At 42.1% G+C, this 22,488-nt stretch overlaps 1 protein-coding gene across 1 annotated transcript in view; it reads left to right on the top strand.

The window, feature by feature from the left end:
* mbd2 (methyl-CpG binding domain protein 2) overlaps positions 1-22,488 on the top strand; it is a 31,749-nt gene extending 9,261 nt beyond the window's left edge. The window contains exons 3-7 of the mRNA XM_069677305.1: positions 916-1,056; positions 2,155-2,245; positions 2,321-2,498; positions 10,074-10,209; positions 21,798-22,488. Of these exons, the coding sequence (XP_069533406.1) occupies positions 916-1,056; positions 2,155-2,245; positions 2,321-2,498; positions 10,074-10,191 (528 nt within the window). The 3' untranslated portion in view covers positions 10,192-10,209; positions 21,798-22,488. The remainder of the gene's footprint in view (positions 1-915; positions 1,057-2,154; positions 2,246-2,320; positions 2,499-10,073; positions 10,210-21,797) is intronic.

The raw sequence follows: 22,488 nt of genomic DNA, 5'->3' as shown, positions 1-22,488 counted from the left end.
AAATCCGGATTTTGAATCTTTGAATCTGCAGCACATTCTTACAAGATCTGACAACGCAGATTTCTCTTTTCTCTGTCAACGCTCAACAGCTCCTGCAAATGTCATTTCCCCATCGAATAAACATTTAAAGGTGCTTTTATATGAAAGCAATTACAGTTCTGGAGGGAAAAAACAGACCACACCCACCAAGGAGACAGGAAGCGTAAACAGTTTTATACTATTAGCGTAGCTTGTAATGTGTCATCTTTACAAGAGATAATCTTTAGGTGTATTAAAGGTGCAAGTTTCAGGCTGCTGTTTCCTCCTGCAAACAGTCTTTATGCTAAGCTAAGCTAAGCTAATCCACTCCCTGCATTAGCTCCTACACAGCTGCAGGCGCTGAGGTATGTTGTTTTACATTTAACCAACCAACATGAACATCCTTCACGATGCAGAAGTAATGAAATGTGTGTGTGTGTGTGTGTGTGTGTGTGTGTGGGTGGTGTATTGACACGGTTTGTAACTCTCTGCTGCTGCTCTTCACACATCATTACTCGGGAGACACACTCACACACTTCCTGTTGTTATCTGTGAGACCTCAGCTGGGAGTTAACCCTTTAAGCTCAACTGCCACACAAACACACACACACACACACACACACACACACACACACACTCCCACGCACACACACACACACATAGGTTTATTATCGCTCTCCATCCACGTTAAGGAAGGTAAACCAGACCAGGAAGGAAAGAAGGAAGGTGGAAAAGAAAAAGAGAGAGAAGCAAGGATAGAGTAGGGAAAGGAAGGACAAAAGGAAGTAAGGAGAGAAGGGTAGGAGGGAAGGTATGAACAGAGGTAGGAATAAGGAGAGAAGGGAAAGAGGTAGGAAAGGAGATATGTCAAAAACACTCAGTCTCTGTCTCTTCCAGGGAGGAAAACCAGACCTGAACACCGCTCTGCCCATCAGACAGACAGCGTCCATCTTTAAACAGCCCGTTACCAAGGTTACAAGTCACCCCGGCAACAAGGTGAAGACAGACCCACAGAGAGGGGCCGAGCAGCCCAGACAGGTGAGAGGCTGTTATCACACACACACGCACACACACACACACACGCACACACACACACATACACACACACACACACACACACACACACACACACTTTGGTGTCGCCCTGGTGATGCCTGAGGTTGAGGTCAGGCTGTTACACAAGTGATGATGGAGGAAAGCAGCCGGTCATGTCGCCTACAGCCACTAGAGGGTGCTGATGCATCATGGGAAATATCTGTGTCTCGCATACAGTATAAATAAAAGGAATGAGAGATGGTGTGATGATGAGAAGGATAAAGATCTGACAATAATAAAAGAGAGAGAAGAGAAGAGAAGAGAGGAGAGGAGGAAAATTAAGAAGTTAAGTTATAAGTATAATGGTGTAGTGGAGCCATACCTTCATCAAACCTGTATTCATTATTCACTTCTGTACTTTACTTTAATTGTATTTATTTTATTGTAATATTTTTTTTTACCTCTTCCATTGAATTATTCCATTATTTATTTCATTCCTTTAATTTATTTATTAAATGTTATAATCCTAAGTGGTGTGTTTAACCCCGATCATCCAGTACAAAGCATCGTACAGTGTACACTTGTTTTTCCAAGTAAAACCTAAAAGCAGAAAAACAAACAGATAAAAGCAGAACAGTCCACAGAGAGAGAGAGTGGGCGTCCTTTACACAGAAACGTTCTATAATAGACTTCTGTCTTTGTTTTATTGCTGTTACCAGCGTGCGACTATATTTATGTGAATACTCCTAAATGTTAATAGTCGTATATTTGATCCAGTCCTGGTCGTATCAATAGAGTGTATTCTGTGTGTTTCTGTGTTTCTGTGTGGCTTGTTTTCTATTTGGCAGAGCTGAGCACCTTGTTGCAGACCTTGGTGAATAAAGCTGCACTTCACGAAGCTGCTTCACAGTAAAAGACTTCAAGTGGTCACCACTGAAACACTCATAATGTGAAGCAGCAGGAAGTGTTGGATTGGAATATACAGCTTCTTAAAACAGCAGCAGAAATCAAACTACAGAGATCCTACAGGCCACAGCGGATATTAAACTGTCTGTCCGTCTGTCTCTCTGTTCATCTGTCTGTCTGTCTGTCTGTCTGCAGCTGTTCTGGGAGAGGAGGTTGAAAGGTCTCCGTTCATCCGACGTCACAGAGGAAGTTCTCCGTTCCATGGACCTGCCCAAAGGCCTGCAGAGTAAGTCTCCATCATTGATCCAATCACTCTCAATGCTCCAGATGCTCTTTTGACCTCTGACCTCTTCATCTGCAGGTGTCGGTCCAGACACCGGCGAGGACACTCTGCTGTCGGCCATCGCCAGCGCTCTGCACATGAGCTCTGCTCCGATCACGGGACAGACGTCTGTGGCTGCTGAGAAGAACCCGGCCATCTGGCTCAACACGTCCCAGCCGCTCTGCAAGGCCTTCACCGTCACCGACGAACACATCAGGTATTCCTCCTTTTACAGTCCTACAGTGGTCACTATTTAGGCTCCTCTGATAGTTCAGGTGTTTCAGCCACTCTCTTTGCTTACCACATAAAATCCAGCATAAAATCCACATATCGCTGATATCTCCATAGAAACAGTTGGAAAGAGCTCCATCTCTCCTCCTCTAATGTTGGTGCTTTTATTGTGAAGTTGAAGTACCTATTATTACTATCAAATCCTCATTTTTCTTCTATTTGTTCTTTTGAGTGTCAAAGCAATTCACTAACAGTGCATCCATGTGCTGATTGCAAGCTACGGCCCCTCGGAGCTCGGCATGCTTTTAATGATGCAGATTTGATGACAATGATGACACTAAGAGATGTGCACTCATGCGAGCTAATGCGGCTCAGGCCTGAGCTTCTTTGGCCAAAAAAAATTTCTCAACAGTTTTTCTCATTTCTCTGTTGTTGTTGTTTATTTTATATTTTCTTTCCACTGTTGCTGCTTATGATTACAGAACTCTCCCGTTGACATCAAGCTGTTGTTCAAGGGTAAAATCAGCCTCTTCAGTGTCAGCTCATTCATCTTTTTCAGAAACTTTCTGTCTTTTTTGTACATAAAAGAGCAGGATGTATCTTTTTTTAGAGGTGATTTATCCAGCAGTGTTGATGTGTAATATGATTTGCTGTAAGGATGCAGGGAGGACAAAGATGCAGAGAGAGGCAGGAGGCTAAAGACGCATTTAAAGAGTTAATTTACTTTGCAAAACAAAGAACAGAAGCCAACAGGGCTATCTCATCGAGTCTCTTGGTGACCGTTAATGTTTCGCAGAGCAAGAAGTAGAACTGAGAAGGTTTTCACTTTGGTAGATAGATTTAGATAAGTTGAAAAATTTGCAGTTCAAAGAGTTGCTATTAAAGGTACAGTGCAAATGTAACCATGTTGAGCAGAGTGCAAACAGTAAGGTGCAAATGTGCATATTTATAACCAGAATAAGTTAACAAATACAGAACATGCAAACTTTAAAGGTGATTCAAGATTCAGCAAACACAGAGCTCTAACTACAGATGGGTATTTAAATTCATATGTTAGGGAACAGGTGTTGTTAACGATCACAAGTTATTGGCTGGAAGTTCCAACTGGCAGCCATCTGCATGCTGTGGGAGGGGCAGAAAGGGAGCATGAGCCCTCCCAAGGTGCTCCCAGCAGCAGGATCAGCACCTTGGAGAGCACCACAGCACACAGTCCTGACATCTGGGGAAATCTCTGTCGACTGATCTGCTCTCATTATTACCTGTTCAGGTCTAAAAACTTCATCACAATGCATCAGATGTCTTTGGAGCTCACAGACTTAATTGGTCTGGTACCGCAAGTAGCATTTGGTGGCTAACGTTAGCTAATATTTAACTTTAGATATACAGTATATTGCTGCGTTACTGTCATTACTGAGCCGACTCTTCTAAGAGTAATAGTTCACTTTAAACTGTTTTAAAACCCAAATATTACCACTTAAAATCGGTAACTGTACCAGCCGAGGTTCTTTCTCGCTAACTAGACACAGTATACAATATAAAACCTAAATGTGAAGTGAGCTAGGGTTGGCGTAATCAGTTTGGTTGCATCGTTCTCTATCGGGTCTCTCTCTAAATAATAGAAAAGATCTAGACGGTCTCGGCCTGCTCTTTTTGTAAAGTCTCAAGATAACTAATTTGATTGAGGTACATATTTCCATTCAAAACACTCAAAACACTGAGCTGAAGAAGCTAATTGCTGTGTTAATGTTTGATCAAGACAAACGTGTCACACATACAAAACTGTTCTCTTTTATTTCTTCCATCCTCTGAGGTGTGTTGTTCCGGTGTCTCCCTCTCCAGCCTGAGACAAATCAGATGAGTGCAGGGGACTGATGCATGCTGGGTAGAGGGAATAATAACTTGCAGGGAGAGAGGGGGATGAAAGGGTGGAGAGAGAAGAGACAGATGATCAGAGATGAGTACTAATCAGGCATGAAGGAGGAGGAGGTGGGTGAAGAAAAACAGCCGCCAACACTGTCACTAGAAATTTACAGTAAATGTGATTGAAAGTAACGTTCAGGTATCTGCTGGAAGAGAGGAAACAGCTGCTGAATCAGACATCGGCTCTGATCTTTACCTGCAGGTACATCCACTGACTGTGTAACACCTGCTGTTAGAGGATGAGCACATCAGCGTATTAGCAGCTAGGAATATAACATCCATTGGCCAATCAGCTTTGAGACTGATTCCCTTTCAAAGTTTTTGTTAATCAAATTATCAGGATAAAGTTCCTCCCTGTAAACATTAGCTCTGTGGAGCATTGTAGCCTCTTTGAGCTCATTTTGTTTTGGTTTTTACCACCAGTCATTTTCTTTTTGCTTTCATTTCTGCCACTTCAAGATGCAGCGTGAAGTGTTTGCAGAGATCCATAAACCCACCACACTGCCGTTCCTTTACAGCAAATAGGCAAAGTTAGTGCTACTGTGGAGGCAAGCTAAATGTGTGCAGCATTCAAATCCAAGGCAATTTTCCTGCATCGACAAAGTGTATCATATCACATCGTATCGCATCGTATCGTATCATGTAGGAACATTTGGATTACTTTGAATACGACATGATGTGTTTTAGATCAAAGATAGTGTCCTGTAGTGGAAGGTGATAACATAGTTGGAATATTTCTCAGGGGGAAAAGTCCATTTGAAAAGCTCGCACAAGAAGGCTAACCTATACGCTCACTCCAGGCCTTGAAGCATGACGCAGCCCGCGACCTACAAAACAAAAACAAGAAACATACTAGCATTGAAATCTAATTAAAAAGTCCAAACAAATTAAAACTTGAAAATGAGTTTCTTTTAACCTTGGTACAGGCGAGCCTGAGGACCAGGTGAATCTGAGGATTTGTTTGCTCTAGCAGATGTAGCTTCAGGTAACAGGTTATTTTATATTCAGCGTGTTCAAAGCAACATTGCGCGAGAAGGCCGTCCCTTCATTTCCACATCACTTCCTCACCAACAAACCAAAGCCAGTCTGAGTTTACACCTTTGCTCGTCCGGCCTCGTGTTCGGTCTTTCTGTCTTTCTCCCTTTTCCCAGATAATGAGCTCTCAGACGCCCCGGGACAGAAAGTGATGTCGGCTCAAACTTTGACTGTGATGGATTTTCTCTCTTTGCTTTTTTATTGTCATAGAAATGAAGTGAAACCAGGAGAGAAGTCTTTAAACTGAGGAATGATCGATGGGGGGAAAGTGAAGTTTAATGTTACACCAGTCAGAGAGACAGTTACTGCAATGTGACAACAGGGGGCACTGTGGACACACACACACACACACACACACACACACACACACACACACACCTACTCACTGAAGGTGTGTGTGTGTGTGTGTGTGTGTGTGTGTGTGTGTGTGTGTGTGTGTGTGTGTCCAGTAGCAGAGAACAGCTGGCTGAAGCCATTACAGCAGAATCACTGGGATACATCACCTCATCCTCCCACTCCTCTCCTCTCATTCCCTTCTTCCATCCTTCCCTTTTCTTCTGTCTCATGATTCCTTCCCTCCTTCCCTACATTTTCCCTCCTCTATATATCATTACATATTTCTTCTATCCTTATTTTATTCGATCTTTCCTTTTTCCCTTTCTTCTTTTATTTCCTTCCCTCCTTCCTTGTTTTAGTTATTTAACAGTTAGTCATTTCCTTTCTTACATTCCTTCTTTCCTTCTTTCTCATTTTATTTTCTTTCCTCCTTCCTTTTTATATTTTATTATTGTCTTCTCCTTTCTTTCATTCCCTCTCTCCCTCTTCTAATATATATATATCCTTTTCTCTCCACTCTTCATTCCTTCCATTTCTATTTCCTTCTCTTCTTCTTTGCTATCTTTTCCTTCTTCCATCCTTCCCTTTTCCTCTATCACATGATCCCTTCTCTCCTTCCCCACTTATGTTATTCTTTTATTAGTCTGTCTTTCCTTTCTTCAATTGCTCTCTCTCCTTTCCCTTCTTCTGCCTTTCCTTCCTCTTTTATCTCCTTCTCGCCTTCCTCCCTTCATCTCCTTTTCGCTCTCCTTTTTCCTTACCTTGCATCTCCTTTTCCTTTTTCTTGTTTCCTTTCAATTCCTTCCCTTCTTCCTTATTTTATTATTGTTTTCCTTCCTTTCATTCCTCCTCTCCCTCCTTTTATGTCTCCTCATCTCCTTTTTTACTCTCTTTTCCCTTCTTCCCTTCCCTTTTCTTTTTTCACATGATTCCTTCTCTCCTTCCCTACATTTTCCTTCCTTCCATCCTTTCTATTCTTTTGTTACTCAGTCTTTTTCCTTCTTCCATCCTTACCTTGCATCCTTCTTTCCTTTTTCTTGTCTCCTTTTATTTCCCTTCCCTCCTCACTTATCTTATTACTTTATTATTAAGCTGTTTCCTTTCTTCCTTTCCTTCCCTCATTTCTGATTTCCTTACATTTCATTTCCCTCCATCCCTCTCTCCTTCCTCTTATCTTCTCCCTATTTCCCATCCCTCTCATCGCTCCATCCTTCAAATATTGCATTCTTGTGTTTCTCCTCCTTCCTTTGTTTTCCCATCTCCATCTTTCAATTTTAACCCCCCTCCTCCTCCTCCTCTTCCTCCTCCCTGTGTCTTCTCTCTCGTCATATCTCCTCTCTCCTTCCAGCCTTTCTCCCTCCTCCTCCTCCTTTTCTTATCTCTCTCCTCCATTAATTTCCAATTCTCTTCCTCTTCCCTCCTCTCTCTCCAGCTGAATGTGCTTGTCATCCTAAATCGCTCTCATCCCTCTCCCTCCTCCTCCTCTTCATCTTCCCTCCTCTGCTACCTGAGGCTCAAACGTTTCTCCTTCTCACCTCTTAGTTTCCCTTTTTATCTTTTACTTCTTTTTAATTACACTTTTACCTTTAACTCATTTTTGTCAATTACGCTTTAATTTTTTCCTTTAAATGTTCCGTTTTTATTTAACAGAATCAAATTGCATGTGCGTTTGGCCTGACTGTCTCGTTGCCTCCTGCTGCCTGTTTCTTAATCCACATTCAGTCCTTTCCTTTTGTTTTTGTTGGTTTTGACAGAAGCAGGCGGACATCTTTTCTGCGTCTGTGACAGCAGAGAGAAATAAACACATTCATCTTCTTTAAGAGCTGATATTGACTCTTACAGGAGCGACTTCACACAACTTCCTGACATCCTTCACAGCTCAATATCGCTGATTGTAATCGCTAAAGGTCGACTCGCTTCTTCTTTTTAGGTCAAAAACCCATTAACTGTAGAAAAGAGGAGGATGTTTTAAAGCGTCAAGCTTGAAGCTTTTTTGTGGTCGCCATTTTTGTTTTTTAGAGGCAGAAGTATGGAGTCAAATAAAGGTCAAAAGGTTTTGAGTTTGCAAAATAATATTCATAAATAATTCTACAGCCTGCAGTCGATTCCAGGTATCTCGTAGTATCTAAATTTGTGAATGTGTAAAAAAGAAACATTCAAGTCTGTGAACACGTTTTGCAGGTGTCGAAATATTTTGTGCTCACAGATAACAACGTATAGAAAGTTATTGTAGCAAACTGTTTGTGCCGCAATATTTTCAACTCTGAGATTTGACAGTCTGAGTTACAGACACACAAATTTCCTACCTTTATGTGTGAACCTGAAGCTACAAGCTACAAATTACAAGCACACATTTTGACGTTTCTTTATGTCTCAGCTAACCAATCATCTCGCCCTCACATTGTCCACTGACCATCCAATCAGAGGAAGCTAAACCGTCCAATCAGGGCGCAGTTCTTCACATTTATATACCTGCATGCAAATTTTATTCACATGCACAATAAAGGTGAAATAGAACTGCAGCCTGTGAAATTATTTGTGGCCATTATTTTGCAAACTTTTTGACCTTTATTTGACTCCATACAGAAATGACCATATTTGGTCACGAGGGTGGATGTCTACGCCTGATTGACAGGTCACAGTGGTGGCACTTTAGGTGGTGATACTTTCTAAAAATGAGATATAACAGACTGCTGGTGCAAATGCAGGGCTGAATTCACAAGTAATAAATGCACCACTACGCTGTTCAAGTTATCTCATGTCATACTCTTTTGACTCAACATGAATCCACCATGAGACAGAAACACTTCCTCTAACAGGCTGAAACCTCGAGCAGAACCAGACTCATGGAGAACACGAGAGACAGTGGGATGGAAGAAGAGGGAGAGAGAGAGACAGAGAGAGAGAGAGAGAGGTGGATAGAGACAAATATTTCAACAACAACAGACAACGCAGACTTCGAGCCTGTGACCACTAACGATGTTTTTGCGTGTGCAGCGCTTATGTTCTCTTCAGAACCAGCACATCTGCGGGCGCTCAGCTGCAATTTTGTCGCAATGCTCTCAGTTGGAAGAAAATCCACTTTAGGAACTCAGCTTGTCAGTGTCACTTCTCCCTCACCAGCCAATCAAAATCTAGAAGGGGCGGGACTTTCTGCAGGACTGACTTTCTTGCACACAGTCATCACAATGCACCCTTGCACCTAGAGTCTCTTGACCTAACATATCAAATTTTTCAACAACAGTGGCGGAGGAGAAGCTCATCCTTTGGTTTATCCGAGGGTGTTATTTCCAGGCGTAGAGCTGCTGCTGAAGTTAGGACACGATTCCTTTCTTTGTTTTTAGGTTTTCTTAGTAAAATTGCCTCGAATAAAAGCAAATATTAAGCAGACAGAGCGATTTAAAACACACACACACACACACGCACACACACACACACACACACACATTGTACACATTACAAAGACAGTTACAAAAAAGAAAACAGCGACGTTGATAAAGGTAAATACTTCCAGAGGTCACAGTAGCAGCTGTTGAACAGAAGTTAGTTCCCACTCCTCTGATTTTTCCAGCTTTCCACCAGATTTCTGAACCAGGCTGCAGAGATTTTCTCCTTTTCAGCCACAAGAGCATCAGTGAGGTCCAACACTGACTGTGGGTGATGACGTCTGGCTCCTAGTCTGAGTCTAAGTCCGTCCCGGGGGTGTTGGATCGGGTTGAAGTCAGGGCTCTGTGCAGGCTGGTCAGGTTCTCCCAGGCTCTTTATGGGCTGATTGTGTGCAAGGGGCTGAAGGATGCTGAACCAGAAAATGGACAAACACAATCTATTGAAACAAAGAGGCACACTGTTGACTTAAAAATCATCGTATTCTATAGTCATAAGATTTCCCTGAATAGAACTCCAGGGCCTTAAAGCTGTCAAAGCTGGCCTCTCCTCTGCGGCCCAGCGTTACCAGCAGCCTCCTCTTGGATGCTTTCTTACAACCTGGCACCTGGTCGCTCTGTTTTTATGGATGCACGTCCTCACACCTGGCGGGCTGTTGCCTAAAGGTCGATGCCCAGAACACAGCAAAGTAAGAAAATACAGGCAGAGGGCAGGAGTATCTGATGTTTTAGATGCAGACCTTTTCTGTGAAATTCCACTGACTGACAAACTGTACAGTTGAGCTCAATGTTTGTATTAAACATAACCCATCACATAAGAATATAAAGAGAAAGTTTTGGCAGATATGAAAGCAGTCGTAACCTCCTCCCCTCCTCTGTGTGTGCAGGGAGCAGGAGCTGAAGGTGCACCAGGCCAGGAGGAGTCTGGAGGAGGCGCTGATGGCTGACGGTTTGGCGCGGGCCGCCGAAAACACCCGAGAGCTGCTGGAGGGCAAGACGGCCTGAAGACGGACGGGGGGGCAGGTAAACTGTGTCTTTAATACTCACCTGCAGGAAGAAAAAAAACATGTCTGTGCTTTTGTTTCTGAGCCTCAGCAGCTTACATGCTTTCTTTAGGTTCTACTGCAGGTTTGTCTCCTTGATCTGGATGCTGCTCGGGTCAGACAGCTGCTCCTTTCATTAGATAACATTTCATTACCTCTAAATTAAATTACCATTATAATATTGTCAAATATTTATTGATGGAAGAACTACGTCCAGAATTTGTTAAATAACTCTTCTCAAATGTGCAGATGAGCTGAGAGGAAACATCATTATCACACTAACTGACAACACACCAAACACACAGCAGCCTCCTGCTCACACAGATTCAGTCCTGAGATATTTGGAGCTTAGAGACGCTTGTTGTTTTATTTTAGAGAATGATAAAAAGTTTTATTATCTCGGTTCCTTTCTGCAGCGCACAGAAACATGACTTGCTGCTTCATGTTCAGGGACTGTTGGCTAAGGAAGCTTCCCCTCACACAGAACACCCTCGACAGTTACCAACACAGACCCAACTTTGTTTCTTTTCTTTGTACCTGTTGATTCTGCCATCAAAATGTACAAAACCGAAGTAAATATTTTAAGTTATTATATTATATAATATAGAAATAAAAATGGAATCAAAAACGAATACAATCACAAAACGTATTCCACTGAAATGTTTGTAGCTTGTAAAAAAAAAAAGTATTAATTTCCAAATTTTCAAAATACACAGGGTCACACACAGATTATTATGTAACATTACATGTCAAATACTAGAGCTGCACTATAAATCGAAGCATGTCAAGCTGCTACTTTATTGTTGCTCGGTGCCAAACTAAAACTCGTTTCCCATCACTAATCTGTCTGACATCACATTAGTGCAGCTCTTCATCAGATTACAGAGTGAACTGACAGTGAGCTGCAGAGTCTGTGAGTCACCTGCCTGTAAACTGTAAACAAGCACGCGACGCTGCCGTCACAGATCATGTCGACGGGATGACGGAGCCGGCAGACGCTCTGTTAAGGCGGCTAATAAGTGAGGGCATTCCCGTTATAGACACCACCTCGCCTCGGTGCTGGTTACCGCTGTGGCTACATAAATGGACCGTTCGCTGAGCGGACGTGCTGCAGAGGGTTAACTTTTAGTGGCTACTCCTGCAGCGCACACACGGCGTGAGGTCATGTGCCGACAGGAAGTCAGAGACGGTGAGCTTTTGTTTAAAACAATTACCATCACAGGGCTGATCACGCTGGTTACAAATACATTTGAACACCGTTATTAATGAAATGACATGATAGCCGTATAAGTAGTCGCTCCTCCTGAACTCTCTCTACTTTTTCCTCAAGTCTGATTAATTGTTTATGTAAACATAAAAACACACTGCATTTATCTGGTTTAATTTCCTGTATTTTTAAAATTGCAATGAATATTGCAGAACAAAAAGATATCGCAATCAATTTTTCCCTACATACCTGCAGATAATCAATAGGTTATATGAAAAGGAACATTGCACAAAATAAACGACATGTAATGAGGAAAAAAGCAGAACTGCAATGACTGATGGGTAATCTTACTAAGCAGCCCTGCAGTTTGAAATGTTACGTAACATGACTGAATGACCTCTTCAGGTCACCTCACAGGGAACTAGCAGGTGATTGGGATTCACCCAACGTTACATTCATGTTCGCAGCCTGTTCAGTGACACTTTCACTGCAGGACAACAACAATAAACAGACAAACGACTGAAGTACACAACTACTGAGTTAGTTTACTTCTAAACGACTGGAGAACGACAGACGTGACAAGAATGACTCAACACTCAGCTGCAGTCTGAACGTGAGGAAAGTTACAGATCACAGCTTTAAATGTCTCGAACGAACACAAGTACAACCAATCTGCTGTGTGTGTGTGTGTGTGTGTGTGTGTGTGTGTGTGTGTGTGGTGAAACTTGTTGTGAATGCTGATGTGATTCTTGGCGTCTGATTGAAACTCAGCCATGCAGCAGACTGAGAGTGTGTGTGTGTGTGTGTGTGTGTGTGTGTGTGTGTGTGTGTGTGTGTGTGTGTGTGTGTGTGTGTGTGTTGGTGTGATTGATGGGCTGTGGGCTTGTTGTTGGAGTGTGTGTTAATAGTTAAGGGAATGTGTGTGTGTGTTTCTGTGTGTGTGTGTGTGTGTGTGTGTGTGTGTGTGTGTGTATTATACTACAGTCTGTTTGGTTATCGGTTATATTTCACTCTGCAGAGCCGGTAAACAAAACCAAATTAAAAAACATTTACTTCCACGAGTTCACACATCCATCCATCATCCCTCCGTTCCCCCGCCGCTCTTCCAGGTCAGGCTCTCTGTGCACCGCAGACCGCAGACTGCTTCAGAGTGAACAGGTTCAGCTGCAGAGATTGAGATCTTAAAGTTTGGGTGGACTCAGAGGAAGACGGAGAGTCTCCTCTGATGTCTGCAGCCTGAACTTTAACTTCAGTCTGTCTCCAGATCTCATTAAACTCAGATCATCACATTTAAAGGCTGAGTGCAGTTTGTCCTGAGGGTGGTGCTAAACGTGATCAGTACATTTGAAGGCGTCCCAGTCTTACTTGTTGCCGTATTTAATCCAAGCTAGCATGATTCTCTGTAGCTAAAATGATCCTCTTCACTCTCATGAAGCCTCGGAGGTGATGTAATCATTGTGACATAATGGAGCATTTATTTTGAAACAAAGGAAGTTGAGCCACATGAAACTGTCCATGTTAGCTAGTAACCAGTCAGCCATGTTAACTTCCTTTCAGTTGGCTAAAGTTGTGCTACTGTTTGCTAGCAAGAGTTAATCTGATGTCCGTCATGTCGATGGAAGAAATCTCTTGATTTTAAGAGTTATTTCTGTAAAAAGACTTAAAACAACTTGTACAGCTGCATCCATATCAACTCCACAACTGTTATAACCAACTTTTTCATGTACCTGTAGCTAACTAGCTAGCATATGTAGGATCACAGCATCCCTGTTCTTAGTCCCGCCTACACAGCTCTGATTCGCTCTGTTTTTATTAGAAAAGCAGGAAACAGCCGACACTGAGCCGACCACAAACAACATTTTGAATCTCTGAAAAAATCAGAGCAAGTTAGCAGTCTGGAACCAGGCTATTGATTAGTTTCTCCTTTGTACAGTTGGATGTAAAGTTAGCCTGTGTGTTAGCCTGTGTAAGTTTTCCTGAACAGCAGCACCATGTATAAAACAGGAAAGAGTTAAATATCAAATATCAGCTGCACAAGAAGATAATAACACATTCGAGAAACTGGCTCAGTCATTTTGTTTATGCAGGAATATTTATCAAAAGTGTGCTAATATAAGCTAATATTAGCCACAATGAGCTAGTGAGGCTGTAACAGCTTGTTTGTTCAACTGTGCAAGAACGGTTTTATTTCATCCTAAAAAGTTACACAGTCTTACTTTAAGGACAAGTTGATGTTACAACAACAGCAGATTTATTTCAAAGCTTTCATGGACTGTCAAAAATCTATGGTCAAATAATCAACCGTAAAACTAAGCTAACTCTTGTATGTACAGAGACACTGATTGAGATAGCTTTATCTGGTGTTAGACTAACCTTTAAATCTGACCCTGAAATTTGCTGCTTCATTGTCCAGAACACGAACAAATTAACGGTATTTATATATTTCTATCATATAACAATCAATCAGTTAGGTAACGTTTCCCGGAGCAGGTATACATTCCCTCTGTGGTATCAGGAGGGAGGACAGATGTCTCGCCTACGAGCAGCTCAGATTGGACACCCTCTGCTTCGTGATGCGCGGCACGCTCCTGACCGATATTGTAGCTCGGAGGGATGGAAAACTTTATCAAGTTAACTTTGTAGTGAAATCAGGATCAAACATGGAGGTTCATCCACTTTATCGCCTCCCTGCTCTGACTCCTCAAACAGCCGCTCCAGAATCTCTCCCTCTCTCCTCGCCTCTGCACCGCTTCCTGCTCGGTAAACTCTGGCTGAACCTGACGGAAGATGTTTGGTGGAAACTTTGACCTTCTCATCAGAGCTGAAATATCTGCTGTGTGACATTTTCTTGAAAAACTTTCCCTCCTTGTGTTATTAACTTAGTAGATGGACCTGATAGCTATAAAACCTCAGCACTGTCTGGAAGAATGTTAATGGGATTTTTTTCACTGTGACACAATAAAGTCACCAGCGTTTAGAATAAAACTGTTTATTTTAATGCCTGAATGTTGCAAACAAGCCAACTTCTCTAACAGCTTGTGATTTGTTTGTCCTCCAATAACCTCAAACCAATGAGTGTATATAAAGATGGCCGACACGTCTCCACCTCCTCTCGTACAAATCCCCCCGGAGCAGGCGCTGCCATCTTTGTATCCAGAGTGTGTGCAGTAGAGATCGGCTGGTGGAGCCGCGGTGTCGACGTCCTGCCCCTTCCTCCACCCAAAACACACCTTTACCTTGAGGCCTTGCCGTGTTGGAGCCCTCAGGTGTCCTTGGCGTGTTGGAGCCCTCAGGTGGGCTCAGTCTGCAGCAGAACAGCTTCTTGTGTCGGTCTGAAGCAGATATTCACGCTGATGGAAAGTTCAATGACTGTAGTGTTAGTGTTAGTTACGTCTCCTCTCGCCGTTCCTCCTCTACTCTGCTACTCGGGAACAGAACGCTGCAGGAGCCCCATTTGTCAACAGAGCTGTCAATCATGAGGCCATGCCCCCTTTTTATAGCATCAAATAACTAATTAAAAGTAAACTTGTCAGGAAAAGGAACACTTGGAAATAAATCAGCATGATAAGAACTAACCCATCTGTTAACATGGAGGAGGTGGACTTTATGACCCATACTGCAGCCAGTCAGCAGGGGGCGATAGAGAGGCTTTAGGGAGCTGTCATGTTCATTTTTTCTGTCTGTGCCTCAAACTAGATTTTCCTGGCTTATATTTGTTGAGTCTGTTTTTTTGGCACAAACAAGTTTCAACCAAAAAATGTGATGACATTTTGCACCTGGCTCATTTTTGTCTCAGGACTGATTGTAGAATGACTTTCCAGATGGCTGCCATCTTGTTTTTACTCTGATTTGTATGTTGTGCTTTTCCTACCAACACGAATCAGGACAACAAGTCTGAGTCAAGCAGTTAATGTCCACAAACGAGGACACAGATTAGCAGCACCGTCAGGACAAACTTCATATTTAGCTGTAAAAACATCGAAATCGTCAGCGTTTGTTTGTCGAGTCCGACACTCATATTTCCTCTGTAAGTGCTGCTGTAGTGACGTGTCTGTCATGATAAATCTATTATTAATTGAAGCTGCAGTGTGTGTGTGTGTGTGTGTGTGTGTGTGTGTGTGTGAGTCATGAGATGGATGGTGTGTGTGTCTGATGTTCCTCTAAAAGCCGACAGATAAGGAGGCATTTTTTAAAGCACATTTGTTTTCTGTGGAGTGAAAATCGTCCATTAATGCAGATTTATGCAGATTGGCTGGATGGAAGTCGTTTGGGCGAAAAGAGCCGCTGAGAGTCGAGGAGTGATTACTAATGGGTTTTTATAGCTGGACCAGAGAGAGAGGGCAGCGGCCAGCCTGCGTGTGTGTGCGTGTGTGTGTGTGTGTTGGTGTGTGTCTGTGTGTGTGTGTGTGTGTGTGTGTCTCCTGGGCTGTTGAAACAACCTTTTTAAATCTTCACAGAAATCTCAAACTGTTCAGTTGGTTTCCTGCTGCTGTGACTCTTGTTGCTGCTTTCTGCTAATTTATTTATGTTGGTTTTATTGCTTAGTTTGTTTCCTGCGTTCTCTTTCTGTTTATGTCGTGCTCTGTCTGAGGAACACGGAGCAGTAGGTGGCGGTAACACACTAATGCTGCTTCTACAATGCAGGAATAAAACGAGGCGAGGAAAGCACCACATCATTTTGATGTTTAAATCAGAAGTTTCCTGCGGCAGGTTTATGTGGATGAAAACTCCGTTACACGTCCTGCATTCAAAAGTGTTCTGCCCGCAAAATATAGTTTCAAAAGTATTCATGCAGAATAAATTCAGTTAGCAATGTCAATATGTGAGAAAAGTCTGCTCGTCAACGGTAACCTGGATATGAGGTGACAGCATGGTTTTACAGTTTAAACACAAACTTGTCAGACATGGAGACTCTGTTTTTAAATGACCTAACATGGCAAACAAGGTAAACATTATACCTGCATAACATTGCACTTTAGCATCGTCGAGCTGACGTTAGCATGTAGCTCAAAGCTAGTTTTTTTTTTTAAATTTGAAGGCTGGACCCAACTCAGAATTAGTAGTTGGCCTAGTGTGGCTCGTATTTAACAGCCAAATCTGAAGTCTTTCAGCTCATGCAACCATTATTATTCTCTTTTTTTTCTGATTATTTTTTAGTTTCTTTATAAAATGTATTCAGAGAGAGTGGACAGTGGATAGTGTTGGAAACAGGGAAGACAGATTGAGGATGACATGCGGCAAAGGGCTGAGGGTGGGAGTCGAACCCGGGGCCGCTGCATCGAGGACTGTACCCACTGTGGGCGCTGATTTAACCGCTAAGCTAAACTGACGCCCTCAACTTGTTTTTATTTGTGTTATCAGTCATTAGACATCTGGATGTGAAGTTATCAGAGAAACAAGCTAAGCTAACGTCAGCACCCCCACGAAGCCCCACAAAGGAGCGTTGGAGACACTTTTGAAACTACTTGTGAAACTGATGTATTCAGTGTTTTTGCTGGTTTAAATCTCTGGCTCTGTTTGTTTTTGAGAAGAGGAGATGGGGCTGCACGATTATGGCCAAAATGCTAATCAGGATTTTTAGCTCACGATTATTTATATATTTTTGGAAATAAACAGAGCAGCGCTTTAAGTTCCATTTTGTGCTGCATTCTGACTCATACAATTTAGCATCAAACTAAGACTTAAAGTCAGGTTCTTTACCTGAATGTGGTGCATCATGGGTAATTTCAGTGTGTCTTTGGGAGTTGGGTGGATAGGGTGTCTCTGTGCAGCGTCTCTGTTCTGGATGTCTGACTTGACGCTGGAGGACGGACAGCAGCTCGTTCTTCCTCTCGGCCTTCACACACTCATCATGCTGCACTTTGTGCTGCTTTTTCAGCTGCTTCAACAAGTTAGTCGTGTTGCTCTGCGGCGCAGACGCAGGTTTCATGACCTCTCTGCTGACTATTGTTTCTTCTTAACATCACTTAAACCTGAAACACCTCCAAACAAGTGCTGACGAGCCGTTTCAGGTGACCAGTGTTTCAGTTTAACGAGTGACTCGCTCTCTTCCTGTTTTGGCATAACAACAAGCAGCGTTCAAAACAGCGTTAGTTAATGCCGTTTGCACAAACAACACTTCACGAGGACAGCTACGTATCCTCTTCCCATTTTCAACAGCTGCTGTAACCACGACAACCACATACGCATTTGGCTGAAAGTCTCCAGTTAACATGGTCACTCACAGAACCGAAACACCGTCTGTGTTGTTCACTCTTCCACTCTAAACTGCCGCTGTGAGGCATGCCGTCAGCTCCATCGCCCCCTGGAGGAGCGGCTGTTAGTTTAGGGAGCGCTTGATTTGATCTGCAGCATGAAGCATTTCAAACATCAATATTATGGGAAGACAAATCGTGATTAACATTTGAGTAATTGTGCAGCCCTCAGAGCAGACCTGTGTTTATAATTCAGCTCTTGGTACAAACATTGTGAATGATGAGCGCTAAAGAAACCTAAACACAGGCTGCTCACGTAAAACAAGCTGAGCTAACGTTAGCTACAGCTCAGCATGCAGACCTTTCAGACGCACTGTGTCAGCCGTGTTGGAGAAACACACATTTTTAATGTGAAAGTGCTTTATTCAGTTTTAATTACTGGGTGTGTTTGTTTGGGAGAGCGGGGGAGCTCCGTGAATAATTCTGCTCCCAGTAAAAACTTTATGAAGGATGAACACTGACGGGTCATCTGAGACTTAGTTTGTAAAGTTTATAGACTGGACCTGCTTTTCTCTGTGCACAGTGATGCAGGAGATTTAACTGTCAGAATGCAATAATGATTCTGATTATCCTTATAATCCAATCTTAGTAGGCCGCTCTAATAACACATGTGAAGCTCCGTCATAAATGTCCCTGCATCTGCACATCGACAGCAATTCACCTTAATAACAACCTCACATTATCAGTAATGGCTTTGTCGAATCTGTTCCGGGGTTAAGTAAAGGTCACAAACGGATACAAAACAGGCATCCATCTTTTCATGTGGGTCTGCAGGAGAAGAGGAAGAAGAGGGTTTCACTAAATGATGTACTGTTCCTTTAAATGTGCAGACTGCTGTTCTTATCTGATCGAGACTAAAGATTCACACTGCTGACTGAGAAAAGACTGTGACCGCTTGATACTGCACACAAACAGGCTGTGTGTGTGTGTGTGTGTGTGTGCGTGCGTGATTATTAGCTGTGTATCTTGTAATTTCCAGAGGAGCTGATTCAGACTCCTGCAGCATTTTTCAGCTGCTGGTAATTAGTGGTTGTTGAGACACAGAGAATTATCTGCTTCAAAGTCATTCACAAGGCTGATAACTGCTGAGTGTGAGCGTGTGCGCTGTCAGTCAGCTGAATTGCCTCGATTAAGCAGCAGATTATCGGGATTTTCTAATTATTAGGGAGTAATTAAGACTGAGCCGAGGATTATCAGACTGAAACATGAAAATACTGAAACACGGGAGAAAGAAAACATTCAGACGCAGACGTGTTAATACGGCGAAACACCCCAACAATGAAATATAGTGAAACAAAGAGTTTCTCATAAAGACTGTTTAATGTGGTTTGCTAACACCTGAATTTAGAAACGGAAACAAACAAGTGATTTAATTAGGAAGGAGGGAATGAAATGGTGACGTGAATGATTAAAAATGGCAAAAGTATTTAAATGCATAGACGGGATTCTAATGGCATAATTAATGATTCAAATAAAGAAAAATGGAAATAAGAGGAGCACAATATTACAAAACAAGGCCTTCAAAATGATGGGATGGAGAGAATGAGGGATTCAAAATGTAAATGTGGTTAGATTTAATTTGGTATATTGAGGAAGTTGGAGAAATTCTACTCTTTAATATTACAGTTAGAAAAAGTGATTCTAAATGTTTATATTGGGACTAAAATGGTACAACAAAGGATTCAAAGACGGAGGGAGTCAAAACAGAACAGTGAAAGTGTCAGAGTGGTCACAAATGAGGAGGATCAAACTAAAATGGCACAAGGCAAAACGGGATTCAAAATGGCATACTCCAATGAAAGGCTGTATCATATTACATGATAAAGACTTAAAATGGGAAAGGGAAGGGATCCAAAATGGAATAAGGTGGAGTTGTTGAAAATGTACATTGAGAGATTGAAAGTGATAGTAGGGCTTCAAATTGCTCTCTGGGATGTTTCAAACATAAAGAAGGTATTCCAAACGGAAAGATTAGGGATTCAAATGAGGAGGAAAAGGACAATGAAATGGTACAATGAAAGATTTAAAAGAAAAATAATGACTCAAAATGGCACAATGGAGAATCAAATGGAAAAAGATACATATTTGATCTTAAATAGAACAAAGGAAGGGTTCAAAATGGCCGAAAGAGGGCTTCAATAGGAAAGGGTGGGAGTGGTTGGAAATTTTCATTGAGGGATAAAAAGGAAAATGAGGAGGAATTCAAATGGCACAAAAAAATGAGCAACTAAAAGTGTTAAATTATGGTATAGCAGTTTAAAATGTAAATGGAGGGATTCAAATTGCGCACTAGATTATTCCAAACAGAAAGAATAGATTTTAATGGAAAGGTTGGGACTTAGGATTCAAAATGTGAAGAGAAGGTTTTCAAAACAACCCAATGAAAGCTTTAACATGGTAACACATGAGGAGGACCAAAGGTAGGACTAAAAATGGCACAATAAAACTTTCAGAACGGGTTAAAAAGGGGATTCAAATTGCACAATGCAAGATTAAAATGTATTCAGTATTCAGATTATAAAATAAAGATTTAAAAATGGAGATGAGAAAGGATTCAAAATGGCACAATAAAGGACTCAAATGGACACAAAGGAGAGTGGTTTAAAATGTTTGTTGAGGGATTCAAATGGCGCACTAGTCATTTCAGAGTGCACATTGCACAAAAATGGACTAAAAGTGTCACATTTATGGACTCAAACTGGATAGGCGGGATGCAAAATGGCGCCATCAAAATGTAAAGTGGTTAATGACGTCAGTCTGGAGGAAACCTTGCTCGTCTTTTCTGTCAATTCGGACATTTTGATCATGGAAGCATTTGTTGTAAGTATGTGCTGTGTAGCTGAGAGGAGAGCATGAGGAGGAGGAGGAGAACATGGGTATATTCGATATCGCTCCTGCTCTCCTGCTGTGTGAGCGCTTCTCTCTGCTGTTTCATGTATAATTAAAATGTTTTCAGTGCAGGCAAAAGGCCTTCTCAAACAAGCGACCCTAATTGTAGCCACGCCCCCCTCGTTAATGCAGCCGGGGGGAGGAGGTGTCGAGGGGTTAATGGAGGAGCTAATGATTAGCATGAAGCCTCTCCACATTAATTAGACTTTTTTTCGTCCAGAGGCTGCATGTTTTTAATTCCTCAGGAGGTGGAAGAAGACGTTCACTCTGCAGAGTGTTTTTATTAAGTGGGTTTTATTAAGACAAGCTTAACGAATCAATTTGGGTCTAATGGAGGAACGGGGGTAAGGGGCGGAGTTTTGTTCAGAGAGCTCTGCAGGGAGCCTCACAATTATATTCACCCTTTAGCTGCTATTAGGAGACATCACTTCAGAGCTGAGTGCTCATTAACACACACACACATGTTGGTACTTATGTACCTGCGAGGGCCCTTTAACACATTATCCCCCTCACCCTAATTTTAACCTGAAGCTCACAACCAAGTCTGACACGTTAAAATGTTCTCCTTTTCCAAAACGTTCATAGTTAGGCCTAACTGCACGTCTGGCAAAGTAAGATAGATTTATTTAACATGATTTAAAAAGATGTTTGCCCGATTAGGAACCTCATCTCATCTGACCTCACCTCTATGTTTCTAAGTTAGGAACAAAGCGTGGAACATGCATGCAGCTCAGGTGCAGCTTGGCTACGTTGCTTCTTCCAGCACCATGTGATGTAGCTGGTGACCTGAAAGAACTACAGACTATTTCAGCTTGGATATCTAGTCCCCATCCTCGCTTGTATTGCAACAAAACTCAATAAGAAACAGTGAAAATAGCATCTCAGGATGTTCTGGACGAGGAACCATTCGGCTGATATTCAGCTGTTTTTATTCAAGGGAGAGAAGTAGCATGGCTTCTCTGTCAGTAAAGCACAAAACGTGGACTCTATTCATTCCATGACTACATTTACCATCAAAACTAACTCCACAGAAAATGTGTTTAATTTCCTTTTAGACAACCTGAAAGAAAGACCGTTTGTTAAAGAAGGTAGCACTAAGCCAGCTGAGTTGAACCCTCCTGGAGCCGAGTGCAGCAGCTGGGCATAAAAAGGAAGATATAAACTGTTAATAATCTGTTATCATTGATAGTAACTCTTTCTTTCTCTCTCTCTCTCCAGATTCCCTCCATTCACCAGCCTCAGGTTTATCATAATCATCATCATCCTCTTCCTCTGATCAACAAACCAAATATAAAGTCCACCCAGAGACTCCAACATCACCGGCAATCAACTGCTGCGTCTTCAGTCGCTTTGACCTCCAACATCGTAACGGACGTCTACCAGCTGTCTGGACTCTAAAGTGATTTTCCACCAGCAATGACTGAAGCAATAATGGCATCAGCAATGAAAATAACACCAGCAACAAGTACAATGTGTCAACACACAACTTCACCAGCAACACAGGAAGCAACAGCAGCAATAAGTTGGGTTTCTACCAGCTCGAAGCAACGACCGAAGCCTTTAATCTTCTGTGATTAATCGAACGTACAAACTTTACAACAAGCGCTTCTGCTCTCTCTCTTTTCACAGCCAGATATCCGTTCTCTGTCTTTTTAAAATAACGGTGATGAGTTCAAACCCAAAGTCAGGTTGCAAACTGCTGGACGGCTATGCTAACTCTACTAACTCTATTTGTGCTCTTTGTGGATGTTTGTGGTGTCGTCGGTTTTTAAGAAGTCTTCAGGGGTTTTAATGAAATAATGAGAATTTAAATATGAAATAGAACAATTGCTTATTTAAGACAAATTTTATACCTTGAGAGAACATATGTACGTGTACATATCTTGGACTGGAGTAAATAAATGATTAT

The sequence above is a fragment of the Semicossyphus pulcher genome, unplaced genomic scaffold (genome assembly GCF_022749685.1).
Source record: "Semicossyphus pulcher isolate SPU_LCO1_2020_fin unplaced genomic scaffold, fSemPul1.0.p SCAF_28, whole genome shotgun sequence".
Classification (NCBI taxonomy): Eukaryota; Metazoa; Chordata; class Actinopteri; order Labriformes; family Labridae; genus Semicossyphus; species Semicossyphus pulcher.
The sequence above is the reverse complement of the archived record's forward strand: the minus strand, read 5'-3'. Positions and strand labels throughout refer to the sequence as shown.